Below are 16562 nucleotides of genomic sequence, written 5' to 3'. Positions count from 1 at the left end.
CCATGACCCCACTCTTGCCCAGACGTCATCCCCCCCCCAAAAAAGGGGGTCCTGGCTGTGTCCCCCTCCCACCCCCCTAAAAAGGGGGTAGCACAGCTGTGTCCCACCCCCAAAAGAGGGGGCACCACCATTTACCCCCCTCAGCCAAAAGGGGGGGGGGCACAACCAGGACCTCCCCAAAAAGCAGGGTTGCTGGCCAGGTCCTGTCCCTCCCCCAAAAACGGGGGGGGGGGTGTCCCCAGCCATATGTGTCCCTCCCCATCAAAACAGGGGAGCTATGGCCATGAGCCCCATTCCCCAAAAAGGGGGGGGTCCTGGCCATGCCCTCCCATTCATCTGTACTCCAAGTCACTTGAGGGGGGGTCCTGGCTGTGTCCCCCTACCATACCCCCAAAAAGGGGGCAGGGGGGGCACAGCCACATATCCTCCCCCCCCAAAGAGGGGGGGTCCTGGCTGTGTCCCTCCCCATTCCCAAAGAGGGGCATCCCACCCACCCCAGTCACCTGGGGGAGGTAGTGTCACATTTGCACCCCCCCCTCCTCAAAGGGTCACAGCTGTTCCCCATTCCATTCCCAGAAAAAGGGGGTCACAGCCACGGCCCCTCCCCCATTGGGGGGCATCCAGGCTGTGTCCCCCCCAAGTCACTCAGGAGTCCCAACTCTACCCCCCCTTTTGACACCGCCTAAGAAGGGGGGGGCCACAACCGTGTACCCCCCTCCCCAAAAGGGAGTGTCCAGGCTGTGCCACCCCCTCCCCCAAAGAGGGTGTCCAGGCTGTGCTCCTCCCCATTCCCCTATCCCAACCCCTCCCGGGTCACTTGGGGCACTCCCCTCCCACTCCCCAAAAGGGGGATCCCAGCCGCGTCCCCTCCCCAAAAGGGGGGGGGTCCCGGCGGCACCCCCTCACTCGGCCGCCCCGGGCCGGTCCCGCTCCCGCAGCAGCCGCAGGTTCTCGGCTCGCAGCCTGTCCACCTCCAGCTCCAGCTGCCGCACCCGCGCCGCCTCCGCCTCCCCCCCGTGCTTCTTGCTCTCCAGCCGCAGCCGGTTGTTCTCCTCCTCCATGCGGGACAGGCACTTCTCCAGCTCCAGGTACTCCTTGACCAGCTCCTGTTTGCTCATGTTCTGCAGACTCTCCACATGGTACCGCTCGTAGGTCTCCGAGAAGTCCCGCTGCAGGAATTCGCTCCCGTCTCCCCCCATCCCGTCGCTGCCCCCGTCCTCGTCCGCCGCCTCCTCCAGGAAATCCTCCTCGCTCGTGTCCGACTTGGCGGCCGCCCGCCGCGGGTACAGCCCGGTCTTCAAGTCGGGCTCCTCCTGGTCGTGGTCCTCCATCAGGAACTGCGTGGTGTTGTACGGGGCCACCGGCTGCCCCTTGGCGAACATCTCCGCCCGCAGCCGGGACGCGCGCAGGCTCTGCCTCTCGTCGAACTGCTGCTTCTCCTCCCAACTTAGCTTCGAGTACGGCTTCCAGCGCCGCTTCTTCTTCGACGGACGCCGACGGTGCTTCTTCTTCACCGGCCACTCCTCGGGGCGACCCCCGCCTCCCGCCGGCGGCCGGTACCGCGGGCCCAGCCCGGGGCGCCCCGCTCCGCCCGGCCGCCCCGACGCCTCCTCGGCACCGGGGGGCGGCAGCCGCTCGGGCTCCGCCGGGGGCTCGGCCTGCTCATCGGGCTCCGCTTCGGGCTGGCTCCGGGGATCCGGTTCGCACCGGGACTCGGGCTCGTTGCAGGACTCCGGCTCGCGCCGGGGCTCGGGCTCGCCGCGAAGCTCCGGTTCGGGACTCTGGAGCTCAGCCCGGGACCCGTGCTCTCTGCGAGGCTCCGGTTCGCACCGGGACTCGGGCTCGCTGCGAGGCTCCGGCTCTGCCATCGCTCTCGGCTCCGCTCCCCGGGGGCCCGGCGCTACCCGCGCCGCATGGGGCCGCTCCCCCCGCGCCCTCAGGCCATGCCCTGGGGCCGAGGCCCCGGGGGTCACCACCGCTCCTGCCGCCTCTACCGGCCGCTGAGGGGTTAACGCCGCCGGGCCCGCCCCCCCGCGCGCATGGCACGCGCCGCAACCGTCCCCCCTTCCCCCGCGCCCTTCGCCCGCCGCCACCGCCGCCCGCTCCCGACTGCCTTTCCCCGCCCGCTCCCGCGACTTATATATACGCGCGCGCGCCGCCCCGCCCCGCGCACGCGCGCTGCGCGCCCCGCCCCCGCCGTCCCTCCCCGAGGCCAATGGGAAGGCGCGGGGGGCGTGGCATCGCGATTGGCCACGCCCCCCAGCCGCGGAATCGGGGGGCGGTGGCGCCACGGGCCGCTCGGGGCTGTCAGTCGCGCGGGCGCGGCCAATGGCAGCGCGGCGGGGGCGGGCCGGGCCGTACCACGCGCGCGGGGGGCGCCCTCGTGCGCGGGGCTGCGCGCGCCCGGCGACCTTCAGCTCCGCGACGAGGGCAGAACCCCCGGCGCCCCCCATCCCGCGAATGGGCCGGTCCGAAAGGAGTCCCCGCGCCGCGGAGGAGGCGCCGTGCTGCGGCCCCGCCGGCCCGAGCCTCGGGGGCTTTGGAGAGAGGGGAGCGGGGTGGGGGGGTGGGGAGGGTGGGGTCGCAGCGGGGTCGAGGGAGAGGGGGCGGGCGGAGGGATCCCGGAGCCGCTTCGGTTGCGGGAGAGGATGCGGCTGCGCGGAAGCAGATGTAAACAAACCTGAGCGGAAAGAAGTCCCGGCTTAAAGGCACCGCGGCCGCTTTTAGCGGGGGTTTGAGGGGGGGGAAGGAGGCCCGAGCCTGACAGGGGCCCCGGGGGCGGGGCTGGGGGGGCTGAGAGGGGGGGGCATGGCGGGGGGGAGGGGGACGAGGATGGGGGGGCTATGGAGAAGGGGGAGGTTGGATTGGGTGGGCGTGGGGGGGGGTGGAGAGGTTGGAGATGGGGGGCCATGGGGGACCCCGCTGGGTGCCCCGGGGGCGGGGCTGGGGGCGGAGTCGGAGGGGCAGTGGGGATGGGGGGGTTCAAGGGGGGGCTTTGGGGGCTGGAGGGGGGGAAAGGGGGGAGCTATAGGGTGTGTGGATGGGGGGACCATGGCAGGGAGGGGGAACCGGAGGGGGCTGCGGGGGTGGAACAGGGTGGCCGGGGGGGGGGGATGATGGGGGAGCTGGGGGGGCGTGTGGATGAAGGGGGGGCATGGCAGGGAGGGGGACCTGAGGGGTCTGGAGGGGTTGGGTTGGATTGGGTGGCCGGGGGGGGTATCGGGGTGTGTGGATCTTAGGGGGGGGGAAGGTCCGGGGGGGCGCTATGGGGGGGCTGGATGGGGGGGTCCATTGAGAGGGTGTACGGGGGGGGGGCATGGAGGACCCACGGGAGGGGCTGTGTCGCAGCCTTCCTGCGCTGGGGGCCCCACGGGGGAGAGGCCGGGCTGGGGGGGGCTATGGGGGAGGGTGAGGATGGGGGGAGACATGGCGGGGGAGTGTCTGGGGGGGTTATGGGTGGTGTGGATGGGGGCTGGATAGGGGAACATGGGGGGGCTATGGGGGTCTGGGTGGATGGAGTGGCCGAGGGGGAAGGTGGGGGGGACCCGTGGGGGGGCTGTGTCAGAGCCTCCCTGCACTGGGGAGCCAGGGATGGGGCCATGGGGGGAGGCGTAGGGTGGGCATGGGCGGGGGGTGTATTGACTGGGGGGCCATGGGGGTGGGGTTGAGGGGTGTGGATGGTGGTGGGCTACTGGGGGGGGGAGATGTGGAGGGGGGGGCCCATGGGTGCCCCACAACCAGGGCTGGGCTATGGGGAAGCCGTGGCAAGGGGGAGGCTCGAGGGGGGCTATGGGGGGGAGACCTGGGGGGGATGGATGGGGGGGTTGTGGATGGGGAGGCCCAGGGGGACTGGGGGGGTGATGGGGAGACTGGGAGGGGGAGCCATGGGGGGCAGCGAGGGGCTATAGGGGTGCCTGTGGTTGGGGGGGGCTATGGGGGCTGAGAGTGTTGTGTGGGGTGGGGGGACATTAAGGATGAGGACGGGAGAGGATGGAGGAGAGGCCGGGGCAGGGGGACACCCCGCAGGGGTGCCCAGGCTGGGGTGGGGGACACAGGTGTCCCCTCGCTGCGGGGACTGGGTGGGGCTGCAGGTCCAGGATGGAGCAGGGACATGGGGGTCCTCTGGCTGCAGGGATGGCCAGGATGGACGAGGGGACGTGGGGACAGGCAGCAGGCAGGGCCCGGGTGCAGAAGGCAGCTTTAATTCCGGGGGCTCCGATGCCCAAGCACTTCATGGAAGCGTCTGTGGGGCCGGGACGGCGGCTGTGCCCGTGGTAATGAGGGGGTCCCCCATCCCGCTCCCCTTCCTTTGCCATCCCGGCGGTGCTGGTGAGACCCTGAGAGTGGCGGCGTGCGGCGTGTGCGGTGGCTTCCCCTCCCTCGGGGCTGGGGTCCCGGCCGGCACAGACCCCGCTACCAGGCCAAGCCGTGCCCTCCTGGATCTCATGGTGCTTCCCCAGCTCCTAAACTGGTCGGGAAGGAGGGGTGGCAGCGGGATGCGGCCGTCACCTCTTCCTGCCCTGCCAGCGGCGAAGCAGCCACTGGGTGACGAAGGGCCAAGCGATGAGGAAGAGCAGCGTGTGTGGGGAGACGGCCAGGGGCCATGGGGCCACTGCCTGGCGAGGGGACAGAGAGGGGGACAGGGGTGTCACTACAGTGACCAGACCTGCCCCCCGGTTAGGTGGTGGCAGCCCTCGTCGCAGCTGCCATCCTGCAGGAGCTGGCATCGACGCCATCGTTCCCAGCGCCTGCATCAACGCCGATGTTGCCGGCACCCGGCTGCATCCCCAGGGACGTCCCGTGCTCCCCCACGGAGGGACCTTTTCCCCCCAGGAGTGACAGGGCCACCCCCCAGTGCCACCTCCGACCCCCGGTGCCCCCTCCGACTCACCTGCAGGGCAGGAGCCGGGGTCCCCGCTGCGGCGCCCTGCGAGAGAGAAGCACTTTGGGGTGTGGGTAGGGCTGGGCACCCCCTTCCAGCCCCCACATCCCCGGGAGAAGGAAGGGATGGGCAGAAAGGAGGGATCTGGATGGAGCGAGAACCCGGGAGGGGGAAAATGAGGGGGGCAGAGGCTCCCTGCCCACACCCCAGGGTGGACCAGAGCGGCGCCAGCCTCAGGCTGTGTCACCAAACCCCACGGACTCTCCAGCTGCCCGTGTCCAGGGATCAGAGCCAAACCCCGCGGACACGGCCTGCGCCGGCGTGGGCATCGCGGCCTGGCGTTGGCACATGGCCGCCCAGCGCGTACCTGCGCGGCGGCGAGCGTCTCCAGCTGGCTCAGGCGCTCCAGCACTCGCTGCATATCGCACTGAAGGGCTCGGACGGTGACGGCCACGCGGGCGTCCAGCTCTGCCGGCAGCCCCTTTGGGGCACTCGCGGCATCCTGGTGGCCCCCCGACAGCTGGAGATCTGTGGGGGTGCACAGATGGGGGCTGCTCAGGGGGGGCACACAGGGCAGGTGGCTGTCCTGGGGCAGGCTGAGCGCCCCCCACTCTCCTCAGGGCAGGATGAGCACCCCTGATGCTCCCCAGGGACCCCCAGGGCAGGCTGAGCACCCCTGATGCTCCCCAAGGACCCCCAGGGCAGGCAGAGTGCCCCCCACTCTCCGCAGGGACCCCAGTCTCCCCAGGGCAAGCTGAGCACCCCTCATGCTCACAGGAGCCATGGGGGTCAGGGCAGGGTGAGTGCCCCTCACACCCCCTGGGGACCCCTACTTCTGGGGTCTGGGCGTCCCCAACTCTCCCCAGGAACCCCCAGGGCAGGCTGAGTGCCCCCCAATCTCCCCAAGGATCCACAGGTCAGGCTGAGCACCCCTCATGCTCACAGGGACCCCAGGACAGGGGGTGTGCCCCTCATGCCCCCTGAGGACCCCCAGGTCAGGCTGGGCCCCCGCCCCGCTCTCCCCAGGAACCCCCAGAACAGGCTGAGCACCCCCTACTCTGCCCAGGGACCCCAGAACAGGCTGAGTGCCCCTCACACTCCCCAGGGACCCCAGAACAGGCTGAGCACCCCTCACACTCCTCAGGGACCCCAGAACAGGCTGAGCACCCCTCACACTCCCCAGGGACCCCAGAACAGGCTGAGCGCCCTTCACACTCCTCAGGGACCCCAGAACAGGCTGAGTACCCCTCACTCTCCTCAGGGACCCCAGAACAGGCTGAGTACCCCTCACTCTCCTCAGGTACCCCAGAACAGGCTGAGCACCCCTCACACTCCTCAGGGACCCCAGAACAGGCTGAGCGCCCCTCACTCTCCTCAGGTCAGGCTGAGCACCCCTCACGGCCCCAAGCACAGCAGGTGACCTCCGCCCCGCCAACATGGACACCTCGCTTCACCAGGGTGCCACTGCCTCCCTGCCAGCCCCTCGGGCTCCGACAAGGCCCTGGATAATCCGTGGGGCGAGCAAGGACGTGCTGCCAGCCCCCACACTGGCACCCTGGGACAATCCAGCCCCGCTCGGTCCCAGTTAGATCCCAAGGTTGAGCAGTTGGGAAGGCGAGAGGGGTGACCAGGTGAGGTGGCAGCAGCACCTCTGCCAGCCCACAGCGAGGGTGGCAATGCCCTCCTGGAGCAGAAAACACCCAGGATGCATCTAGGAGAGTCTCCTGCTGCCAATCTGGAGCAGAAAACAGCCAGGATATGTTTTAGGAGAGGCTCCCAGCAGCAGAAAACACCCAGGATGTGTCTAGGAGAGTCTCCTGATGCCAACCTGGAGCAGAAAACAGCTAGGATACATCTAGGAGAGGCTCCCAATGCCCTCCTGGAGCAGAAAACAGCTAGGATACATCTAGGAGAGTCTCCCAATGCCCTCCTGGAGCAGAAAACACCCAGGATATGTCTAGGAGAGGCTCCCGGTCCCCTCAGTGCATCGGCACGGCACAGGGGCTGATTATTCCAAGGTGCTGGCAGCAATGGTGTGGGGAGCGGTGCTGCAGAACGAGGTGTCCTGGTGCCTCCAGGATGAGAGAGCTCACCCCAGGCACCACCCGCATCCAAAGGCGCCAGGAACTGGGAACAAGCAGCCAGGGACCCATCCTCCCTGTTTAGGGAATTTAGCACCACTGAGAGAAATGGGCAACACAAGGGACCGAGGGGTGAAGAGAGTGGATGCTCAGGACTTCTTTGCACCCGTGGGTGCCGGAGTCATCCTGTGCTCTCCACGCTCTGCCCTCGCCTCTCTGCTCAGCCCCGCCAGAATCCAGCCCTGCTCGCTGGGAGGTGGGGAGGGAGCAGCGGGAAGGAGCCAAACGCTGCACCCACCTCTCTCAGAGCCGAGGGCTGCGAGGCCAGCGCTGCTCCTCCCCTCTAGTCTTCTGCCTTCACCCCATTCCCCCTGCCCAGTATCGTGGGGCCTCGGGGGCTCCGGCTCAGCCTGCCCACCGCTCGGGGAGAGCCCCAGCGGCTGCCCAGCCTGCGTGGGGGAGAGAAGAGGGGCCCTGAGACCCCCGCTCCCCTCCCTGGAGCTGTGGGAGCGCGGCAAGCGGGAGGCAGGCAATGCCAGGGTGGTGGTGGGGTCTCTCTCTCTGCCCCGCAGTGGCATTTTTGGTGGTGGAGGGCATGTGGGGCTGAGAGAAACCGAATCCCACCACGGTTTGGGAGGTGGCAGAGCAGAATCCCAAGAAAGCAATGATTGTGCCATGGCTCAAGGCAGTGAAATTGCTCCCAGGGAGAAGCCAGGCAGCTTCCTCCCTCCTCCCCGCTGGATCTGTAGCAGGGAGAACGCATGGCAGAGGTGCAAGCAAGGTGCCCAGAGCAGCCGCACGCGGGGCTCCCAGCCTCGCTCAGCCCCAGCCGCCCACCGAGCTGCGCCTTGGAATGGGGGCTGTGCACGGTGACGGCTCCTTGCTCTCCCCTGGGTGATGGAGCCCAGGCTCCAAGAGGGACACAAAGCACCGAGCGGTGGCCCCGTACATTCCAGGAGTCTTGCCGGGCTCAGGATGGCAGCGCCGAGCGCGCAGAGGTGGTGATCCGGAGGAATCGGGCTGTCCCGTGCAGGCAGGGCAGGGCTGGCAGAGCCTCCACCGCGGTGCAGCGGGAGCCGGGCGCTTCCCAGCCCTCCGTTACCTGCTCCGGCTCCAGCCGCTCCAGGGTATCGCAGTACACGTCCCCCTCGGAGTCACTGGTCACCTGGCTACCCTCAAGCGCCTCGGTGGTGGGAGCCAGCCCACCTCCTGGAAGGGAAGCACACGGCTCAGCCGCAGCAGCACCAGCATGGCAGAGGCATTCCGGCCGTGTCCGAAGAGCAGCAGAAGCTCAGCACAGCCGCAAGATCCGCAAGCGGGCAGACAGGCAGCATCTGTGTGCACAAGGCGAGGCAGGAGGAGAAGGAAACTGAGGCACAGAGGACGGATGAACTGGCTCTGTTACCACCCCTGGATTGTGGCCGTGAATCCAAGGATGGAATTTGAGGATGGAATTTCCCCTTCTCCTGCCCACAGCGTCACAGAGTCCTGCTCACCGTCGGGCATGCCCCAATACGGTGACATTTTAGGGTGGGTTTCTCTGCTCACGCGTGGCTCACACCAGCCAAAACCCTGGTCCGGTGGAGCCCTTCCAGCAGGATCCGTGGCCCTGTCTGCTCCGGCAGGGAGCAGGGACCGTTCGCACGATGCCGGCTGCCACTGAGCCAGCAGGGAAGCTGCCCAGCTCCCCACACGCTGGTGGCCCCGGTGAACTCAAGGACAGGCAAGGCCTGGATGCCGGTGCTTGCTTGGTGATCATGTATGCTCCTCAGGGGAGGGCTACGATGGCAGGAACGCCTCTCTGGAGCACCTACCCAGCCCTGGGCACAGCAAGAGGCCCCTCTGGGCCAGGAGAGCCGCATGTACCCTCGAGGGAAGCACACGGTGGTGGTGGGCGAGTGTACGAAGGGCTGTGCAAGAAAAAACAGGACCCAGGTGTTGATCATGGCACAGGGAGCGAGGGCTGGGGCTCCGCAGTGCCGTGGAAGGGACAGATCTGGCTCGAGTAAAGGGAGAACAACCCCTCGTGGAGCACGGGTGATGTTTTCACATCCCTTCCTGGAACACGAATGTTGTAGGGTGATGTTTTCCCAGTCCATGGGGCAACACCCTCCCCTTCTCACTGCGGTTTAGCAGAATCAGGCCCCTTCACACAGGTCAGAGGCAAATCAACACGCTCAGCGTCACCCCGGCTCGGAGAACAACTCCAGCTCACTGTGACTCAGGCAGCGCCTGGAACACCGGCAGGGTCGGAGCAGCCATGCCTGAAGCCAACACCTCTGCGGGCAGCTGGAGGTTCAGCCCTGTCGCCAGTGCCTCCTCCGCAGGGTCTCTGCCTGGTCACACCAGGGAGACCAACCTGGCACGTGCTGGCTGCTGCGCTGCTCCTGGGGCACGGGGTCTTCGGGGCACTCCAGAGCTGGGCTGCTCACTGGCTCATCCTGGCTGGGGTCTCCCAGCTGCTCCCGGCTGCCTGCATGGAGAAAGAGGGGCAAAAAAAGGAGAATTAAAGCTCTGCAGGTGCTGTGCTCGGCACTGCTTCCTGGCCAGCGTGGCCGGGGGACACGTGGAGGTAGGGCCACCCTCGTGGCAGCCTCCGGACACAGCCATCAGCTGGCAGGGACGGAGAGAAGCCGGCTTCAGTTGAGGGCTTTGGAATCGTGTGAACTCAACCAGTCAGCAGGGTCTGCCCCTGCCCACACGGGGTCTCAGGGGTGTCCCTGTCGCCCAGGCCCCTGTGGCAGAGGGAGCAGCACAGTTTACCAGCCGCTGGGTAAACACCGATGGGTGATGCCACCATCCCCGTCTGCTGGCAGGGCACAGGCAGGCTAACGAACACAGCCTAATGCAAGAAGCCTTGCCAAGCAGCCCAGGAGGGCACAGGGCAGCTGCCTGCCCAGGATCCAGCCCTTCCCATCGCCCCATGGAGCCCATGGGGTTAAGCCCAGCCACATTCCCAGCAGCCGGGGGACTTTGCTCCCTGCTCCTGCCCGGGCAGGGCTGTGGCGCCACCGTCTGCGCCAGGCCTGCGTTCCCAGCCTGCCTTTACCACCACAGCAACCCAGGTGGGACATCCTGAGCCCAGACCAGGGGGACAAGGACAGCCCCCATCCCACAACGGAGTTTGCACCAGGGCCCATCGCTGCCCCCAGATCCTTTCTCAGCATATGTGCTGTGACCCTGAGGTGGCTCTGTGAGGTGGGGGGCACGGGCAGGGATCTGTCACCTCACACATCACTGCCACGCTCCAACACCAACCGCTTGTGCCCTCCAGGCCAGCAGAGTGGCACTGGGCCTCTGAGTTATGGGCCCATAACCCCATTCCCCATTTAAGTTCCCTGCCAGCCCAGACTATGACGATTCTATTTGCCTTTTAAAGGAATTCTGCATCAAAACAGAGAAGAAAAACCCTTGGGTACCAGGCAGAGGCGCAGCCATCCTGAGGCCAAGCCCTACAAGGCCATGTGTTCTCAGCATCCTTGTCGGAAGCAGGGGTGGCGGTAGCTGTCAGACACAGGACAGGTGCTGCGGACAGGCAGCGAGCGGGTGTCTTTGTCAGCATTCTTCTGACACGAGCAAAGCTCTGATAATTTGCACACCAGCTGCGGTATGCCCCAAAAGCTCATCTGCTGCTGGGCTGATCCCCCGGGGATGTGGCACAGCCAGGCCTCCAGACTGATGATCACATCTAGCTCTTTGTTCTCTCAGACACGTCCCACGAGTCAGGTACAACGGGGGCTGCCCCGGTCCAGGGGTGGCACAGGTCCCCAGCCACCTCCCAACATGAGCACGGAAAGAAAAGGCTGGGAAGGACTCTCCTCTAGCCCCAGTAATCCCTGTTCCTCAACCCCAGTTTCTCCATATCCACTCTGTGGCAGAAACCGGCCAGCCTGTCCAGATATTTACACCGGATGATCCACACTCCCTGCGCACAGCCCAGAGATGGGCCAGCGCCAAGAGGAAGACCAGCCTCCCGGCCGCAACACTCCATGGGAGTTGGTCCCCTGCCCGGCCTCGCACAGGAATTTGGGCCAAGGGGTGTTTGGAGGCCAAATCTCACGCTCTCTCCTCAATGTTTTGCAGGGAGAAAGCCCAGATTGAAAAGACACCTGCGCCACTTGAAGAGATGCTGGTTTGGTGGGGCCCAAACAAGCAGTTCAACAGCAGGGGAGTCATATGGGGCGCGGTGGGTCCATCCCATCCACCCTTCACAGAGAGGCCCAGGCACGAGCCGAGCACAGAGCTGACAGCCACACCGGTGTGCAAGCAAGCAGGGAACAGCAGGAATGACGTGCCAGGAGTGTGGCACGGAGATGGGGGATGCGCTGGGCACAAGCAGGGCACAGCGACTCTCACTCACCCTGTTTCCTCTTGAAGAAGGACTCGGGGGGCCGGGGCATGTCATGGATCACCTCGTAGAGTGGCTCAAAGTATGCAAACATCTCCTCTGTCGTCTCGTCCATGGGCACCGTGTCGATGATCTGGGGTGGGACGCAGCTTGCAATGGGCACCGCCGAGCACCCCACCACCTCTCCCCCTCCCCATTTACCTTTTGGGCCACCTTCTTCATCTCGGCCACGTACGCGGCCATCGCCTCCTCCTTGGACATCCTCCCCAGGCTGTGCCAGGCATCCCTGTGGGGAGCAGTGGCCATGAGGCAAAGAGGAAGGGGGTGAAGGGGACCGGAGCTGGGGTTTCCCCAGGGTCATACAATCATTTGGTTGCAAAAGACCTTAGAGATGGAGTCCAACAGCACCTGTCCTCTGCTAAACCATCCCCGAGCATCATTTACCTGTCTTTTTAATCCTTCCAGGGGTGGAGATTCCACCACCTCCCTGGGCAGCCTCTGTCAGTGCCCGAGAACCCTTTCGGTTCATAGAATCATGGAGGTTGGAAAAGTCCTATCAGCTCATTCAGTCCATCTCAGCCTCACACTATCGTGCCCACTAAACCATGTCCCCAAGTGCCACGTCTACACGTTTATTGAACACCTCCAAGGATGGAGACTCCACCACTGCTCTGGACAGCCTCTGCCAGGGCTTCATCACTGTCAGTAGAGATTTTCCCTAATATCCAATCTAAACCTCCCTTGGCACAACTTGAGGCCATTTCCTCTCATCCTCTCACTTGTTACTTGGGAGAAGAGATGAGCACCCGCCTCATTATAACTTCCTTTCAGGTAGTTGTAGAAAGCAATAAGGTCACCTGAACCTCCTTTTCTCTAGGTTAACAACTCCAGCTCCCTGACTTTCACCTCATAACCCCTGTTCTCCAGTTCCCTCCCTTTCTCTGGATGCACTCCCAGCCTCGCAATCAAAGAATCATAGGATAATTTGGGTTAGAAAGACCTTAAAGATCATCCAGTTCCAACTCCCTGCCATGGGCAGGGACACATCCTTCTGGATCAGGCTGCTCAAGCCCCATCCAACCTGGCCTTGAACACCTCCATGGATGGGGCAGCCACCACTGCACTGGGCAACCTGGGCCAGTGTCTCACCACTCTCATCGTGAAGAAATTCTTTCCTAATTTCTAGTCTAAATCTGTTCCTCTGCAGTTTGTACCCATTCCCCCTCGTCCTGTCACCACAACCTTTGTAAACAGCCCCTCCGCAGCTTTCTTGTAGCCCCTTCAGGTACTGGCAGGTCGCTTCTTGTAGTTAGTGGCCTCAAACTGAACACAGGATTTGAGGTACGGCCTCACCAGCACAAGGTGGGCTGATCGTAGAATCTTAGAATGGTTTGGGTTGGATGGGACCTCAAAGCCCAGGGACACCTCACACTGGATCCGATTGCTCCAAGCCCCATCCAACCTGGCCTTGAACACCTCAAGGATGGGGCAGCCACCACTGCTCTGGGCAACCTGGGCCACCCTCACAGAAAAACGTTTCTTCCTAAGATCTCATCTCACTCCCTTTCACCCAAAACCCATTCCCCTCATCCTGTTTCTGCCCTCCCTGATCCAGAGCCCCTCCCCAGCTTTCCTGGAGCCCTTTTCAGTGCTGGAAACTGCTCTAAGGTCTCCTTTTCTCTTCCACAGCCCCTTCGCTCCTCTTCTCTCACCACTTGTACCGCCCGATGGGGTCCCAGAAGCCGGGCCGGGGTCCCTGGCATCGCCCAGCCGTGGCCTGTTTGTAGAAGCTGTAGAAGCGAAGCATCTCCTCGTACGAAGGCCGATAGGAACCTGCGAACCCACAAGGTCTCAGCGGAGCCGGGAACGGGGCCGGGGGGCCGTTCCCGGCTTCCCAACTCACCGCTTCGAGGCAGCCCTTGGATAACCTGAACGGCAGCGCGGAACTGCGCCCCACAGCCCGGTTCCTCCATGACACCCGCGCCGCCGCGCTTCTCTTCCGGGTTGCGGGAGAGTTGGAACTAATCAGTGCTCGCCTTTCATCCAGGCGCTTCCCTGAGACCAATCAGAAGTAATCTTACATCCGGGCTCTGCGAGAGGACGAATCAGAGCCGGGCTGTTCTAAGACGACCAATCAACGTTCGTCTTTTATAGGCTCGCGGAGAATAACCAATCAGAGAGCGTCTAACATCGGTGGCGTCGCCAAAGGGGTGAGTGCGCACTCTTTCGGTGCTGGAGGGGAGGTGAGGCGCACGCCTCCTCCTGAGGGAATGGGGAGAGAGCGGAGAGGAGGGTGAGAGCGGCGCCCTCTGTGGGCCGGGAGGGGAACTGCAGGGGGGGGAAGGGATGGGAGAGGGATAGGGATAGGGATAGGGATAGGGATAGGGATAGGGATAGGGATAGGGATAGGGACAGGGATAGGGATAGGGATGGGGATGGGGATGGGGATGGGGAGAGGGATAGGGATGGATAGGGATAGGGATAGGGATAGGGATAGGGATAGGGATAGGGATAGGGATGGAGATAGGGATAGGGATGGAGATAGGGATAGGGATGGGGAGAGGGATAGGGATGGATAGGGATAGGGATGGATAGGGATAGGGATAGGGATAGGGATAGGGATAGGGATAGGGACAGGCATGGGGATGGAGATGGGGTTGGGGATGGAGATGGGATAGGAATAGGGATAGGGATAGGGATAGGGATAGGGATAGGGAAAGGTATAGGGATGGGGATGGAGATGGGATAGGAATAGGGATAGGGAAAGGAATAGGGATAGGGATGGGGATAGGGATAGGAATATAGATGGGATAGGGATAGGGATAGGGATAGGGATAGGGATAGGGATAGGGATAGGGATAGGGATGGGGATGGGGATAGGGAAAGGAATAGGGATGGGGATAGGGATAGGAATATAGATGGGATAGAGATGGGGATAGGGATAGGGATAGGGATAAGGATGGGGATGGGGTGGGGATGGGGATGGAGATGGGGATGGGGATGGGATGGGGATGGGGATGGGATAGGGATAGGTACAGGGATAGGGATAGGGATAGGGATAGGGATAGGATAGGATAGGATAGGATAGGATAGGATAGGATAGGATAGGATAGGATAGGAATGACGCTCTGGGACACTGGAACAATGTACTGGGAGAAACTAAACAGAGGGTTTGAGGTGTGGCTTCCCCAGTGCTGAGTACATGGAGATGATCAGAGAATCACAGAATAGTTTGGGTTGGAAGGGATCTTAAAGCCATCCGGTCCCACCCTCTGCCATGGGCAGGGACACCTCCCACTGGATGCGGTTGCTCCAAGCCCCATCCAACCTGGCCTTGAACCCCTCCAGGGATGGGGCAGCCACCACTGCTCTGGGCACCCTGGGCCAGGGCCTCCCCACCCTCACAGCAAAACATTTCTCCCTAAGATCTCATCTCAATCTCCCCTCTTTCAGCTTCAAACCGTTCCCTTTGTCATCTCTCTGCCCTCCCCAGTCAAGAGCCCCTCTCCAGCTTTCCAGTAGTCCCTTTGGGTATTGGAAGGTCTCTCTTAAGGTCTCCTCGAAGCCTTCTCCTCTCCAGGCTGAACAACCCCAACTCTCAGCCTGTCCTTGGATGGAAGGTGCTCCAGCCCTCGGATCATCTCCATGGCCTCCTCTGGACCTGTTCCAACAGCTCCATGTCCTTCTCACACTGAGGGTTCCAGAACTGGACTCAGGGCTCCAGGTGGGATCTCACCAGAGCGGAGCAGAACATCCTTCCCTGGAGCAAAATTCCTTTTATAAATTCCAAATCCAGCAGAAAAAAAAAAAAAAAAGAAAAAAAAAAAGGAACAAAGCTTTTAAAGCCGCTGTTGTTTCCCAGCTCTGACTCAGGGTTTCCGCCCAGGAATGGCACCATGGGGGCTCACTGGCTCCGAGTCACTGGAACTGATAATGCCTTGGGAGAGGGGGAATTGGTATCCCCATGTCCCCAGAGGACTCAGGGACCACTGTGTCGTGTCCCCCCCAACACAGCCAAGGGGCTGCCCAAATGTGGCCCCGGCTGTTCCAGATGTGTGCGCCTCACCCACGTCTTGAACCGCAGCCCCTGGTTTCCTCCCCAGGTGTCGCCAAGGGTGTGCGGTTGTTTCTCCAGGACAACCAGAGCTCACCCAGGGTGTCGTGAAGTCATCCAGGATGCCCAGATGCTGCCCCAGATGTTGCTTTGAATGCACAGATGTTGCCTCAGGATAACTGGAGATCACCCAGAGTGCCCAGATGTTGTCCTAGAGTGCCCAGGTGCTGTTCCAGAATGCTCGGACATCACCTAAAATGTCTAGATGTTGCCTTGGGTGTCCAGATGTTGCTCTTGGATAACCTGGAGGTCCCTAGAGGTGTCCTGGGGGGTCCCTAAAGGGGTCCTGGTTGTCCTAGAGAGGTGCTGGGGGTCCCTAGAGGAGTCCTGGGGGTCCTAGAGGGGTCCAGGAGATCCCTAAATGTGTCCTGGTGGTCCAGGAGATAACCCTGGGTTCCCTGACGCCACCTCAAGGTGCCCAGATGTTGCCCCAGGATGTCCATATTTTGCCTGGCACATACAGATGTTCCGTGACAACCAGAGATCACAGAGGATGACCAGATGTTGACCTGGACATCCAGATGTTGCCCCCAGGGTACTTGGCTATCACCCAGGATGCTCGGGTGTCACCCTAGGGTGCCCCAGATCTTATCCCAATATACTCGGGTGTCACTCAGGGTGCCTGGAAGTTACCATGGATGCCCTGATGTTGCCCTTTGAGTACAGATGTTGCTCCAGGATAACCAGAGATCACCCAGAGTGCCCAGGTGTTGCGTACCCAGGACCATCCAGATGCTTCAGTGTGTCCAGATGTTGCTCCAGGACACTTAGGCATCACCCAGGGTGCCGCCAAGCTGCCTGGTTCACTCTCATCCTCATTCTCTCCCATCCCGGTCCATCCCCATTCTGCTTCATCCTCATCCTGGTCCATCCCCATCCCGGTCCATCCGCATTCCTGTTCACTCCCATCCCACTTCTTTCCCATCTCAGTTCATCCCCATCCTGGTCCACTCCCATCCCAATCACTGTTCTCTCCCAACCTGGTCCATCCCCCCCCATCCCAGTCCCTCCCCATTCCAGCTCATCCCCATCCCAATTCTTTCCCATCTGGGTTCATCTCCACCCTGGTTCTCTCCTATCCCGGTTCTCTCCCATCCTGATTCTCTCCCATCCCGGTTCCATCCCTATCCCAGTCCA

General features: G+C 63.2%; 2 protein-coding genes across 5 annotated transcripts; both read right to left on the bottom strand.

Moving 5' to 3' along the window:
* Positions 1-768: 768 nt before the first annotated feature.
* On the bottom strand, positions 769-2468 carry HEXIM1 (HEXIM P-TEFb complex subunit 1). Its single transcript, XM_054088338.1, has one exon. It carries the CDS (start codon positions 2451-2453, stop codon positions 903-905), a length of 1551 nt encoding a protein of 516 aa, XP_053944313.1. The 5' UTR covers positions 2454-2468; the 3' UTR covers positions 769-902.
* Positions 2469-3994: 1526 nt separating this feature from the next.
* On the bottom strand, positions 3995-13408 carry ACBD4 (acyl-CoA binding domain containing 4). Of its 4 annotated transcripts, none has more exons than XM_054088340.1 (10): positions 13240-13359; positions 13024-13144; positions 11513-11597; positions 11324-11444; positions 9323-9436; positions 8066-8172; positions 7262-7412; positions 5250-5410; positions 4892-4927; positions 3995-4616 (listed from the first exon to the last, which is right to left on the bottom strand). In XM_054088340.1, the coding sequence occupies exons 2-10, from the start codon at positions 13116-13118 to the stop codon at positions 4506-4508; spliced, it is 981 nt and encodes a 326-aa protein (XP_053944315.1). In that variant the 5' UTR covers positions 13119-13144; positions 13240-13359; the 3' UTR covers positions 3995-4505. The 4 variants fall into 4 exon arrangements, with proteins under 4 accessions (XP_053944315.1, XP_053944314.1, XP_009565598.2 ...); XM_054088339.1 differs by having other exon boundaries at positions 3998-4616; positions 13215-13390; XM_009567303.2 differs by lacking the exons at positions 7262-7412; positions 8066-8172 and having other exon boundaries at positions 4000-4616; positions 13215-13374.
* Positions 13409-16562: the final 3154 nt, after the last annotated feature.

The sequence above is a fragment of the Cuculus canorus genome, chromosome 25 (genome assembly GCF_017976375.1).
Source record: "Cuculus canorus isolate bCucCan1 chromosome 25, bCucCan1.pri, whole genome shotgun sequence".
NCBI classification, from domain to species: Eukaryota; Metazoa; Chordata; class Aves; order Cuculiformes; family Cuculidae; genus Cuculus; species Cuculus canorus.
Note: the sequence above shows the minus strand (reverse complement) of the source record. Positions and strands in the feature narration are given on the sequence as shown.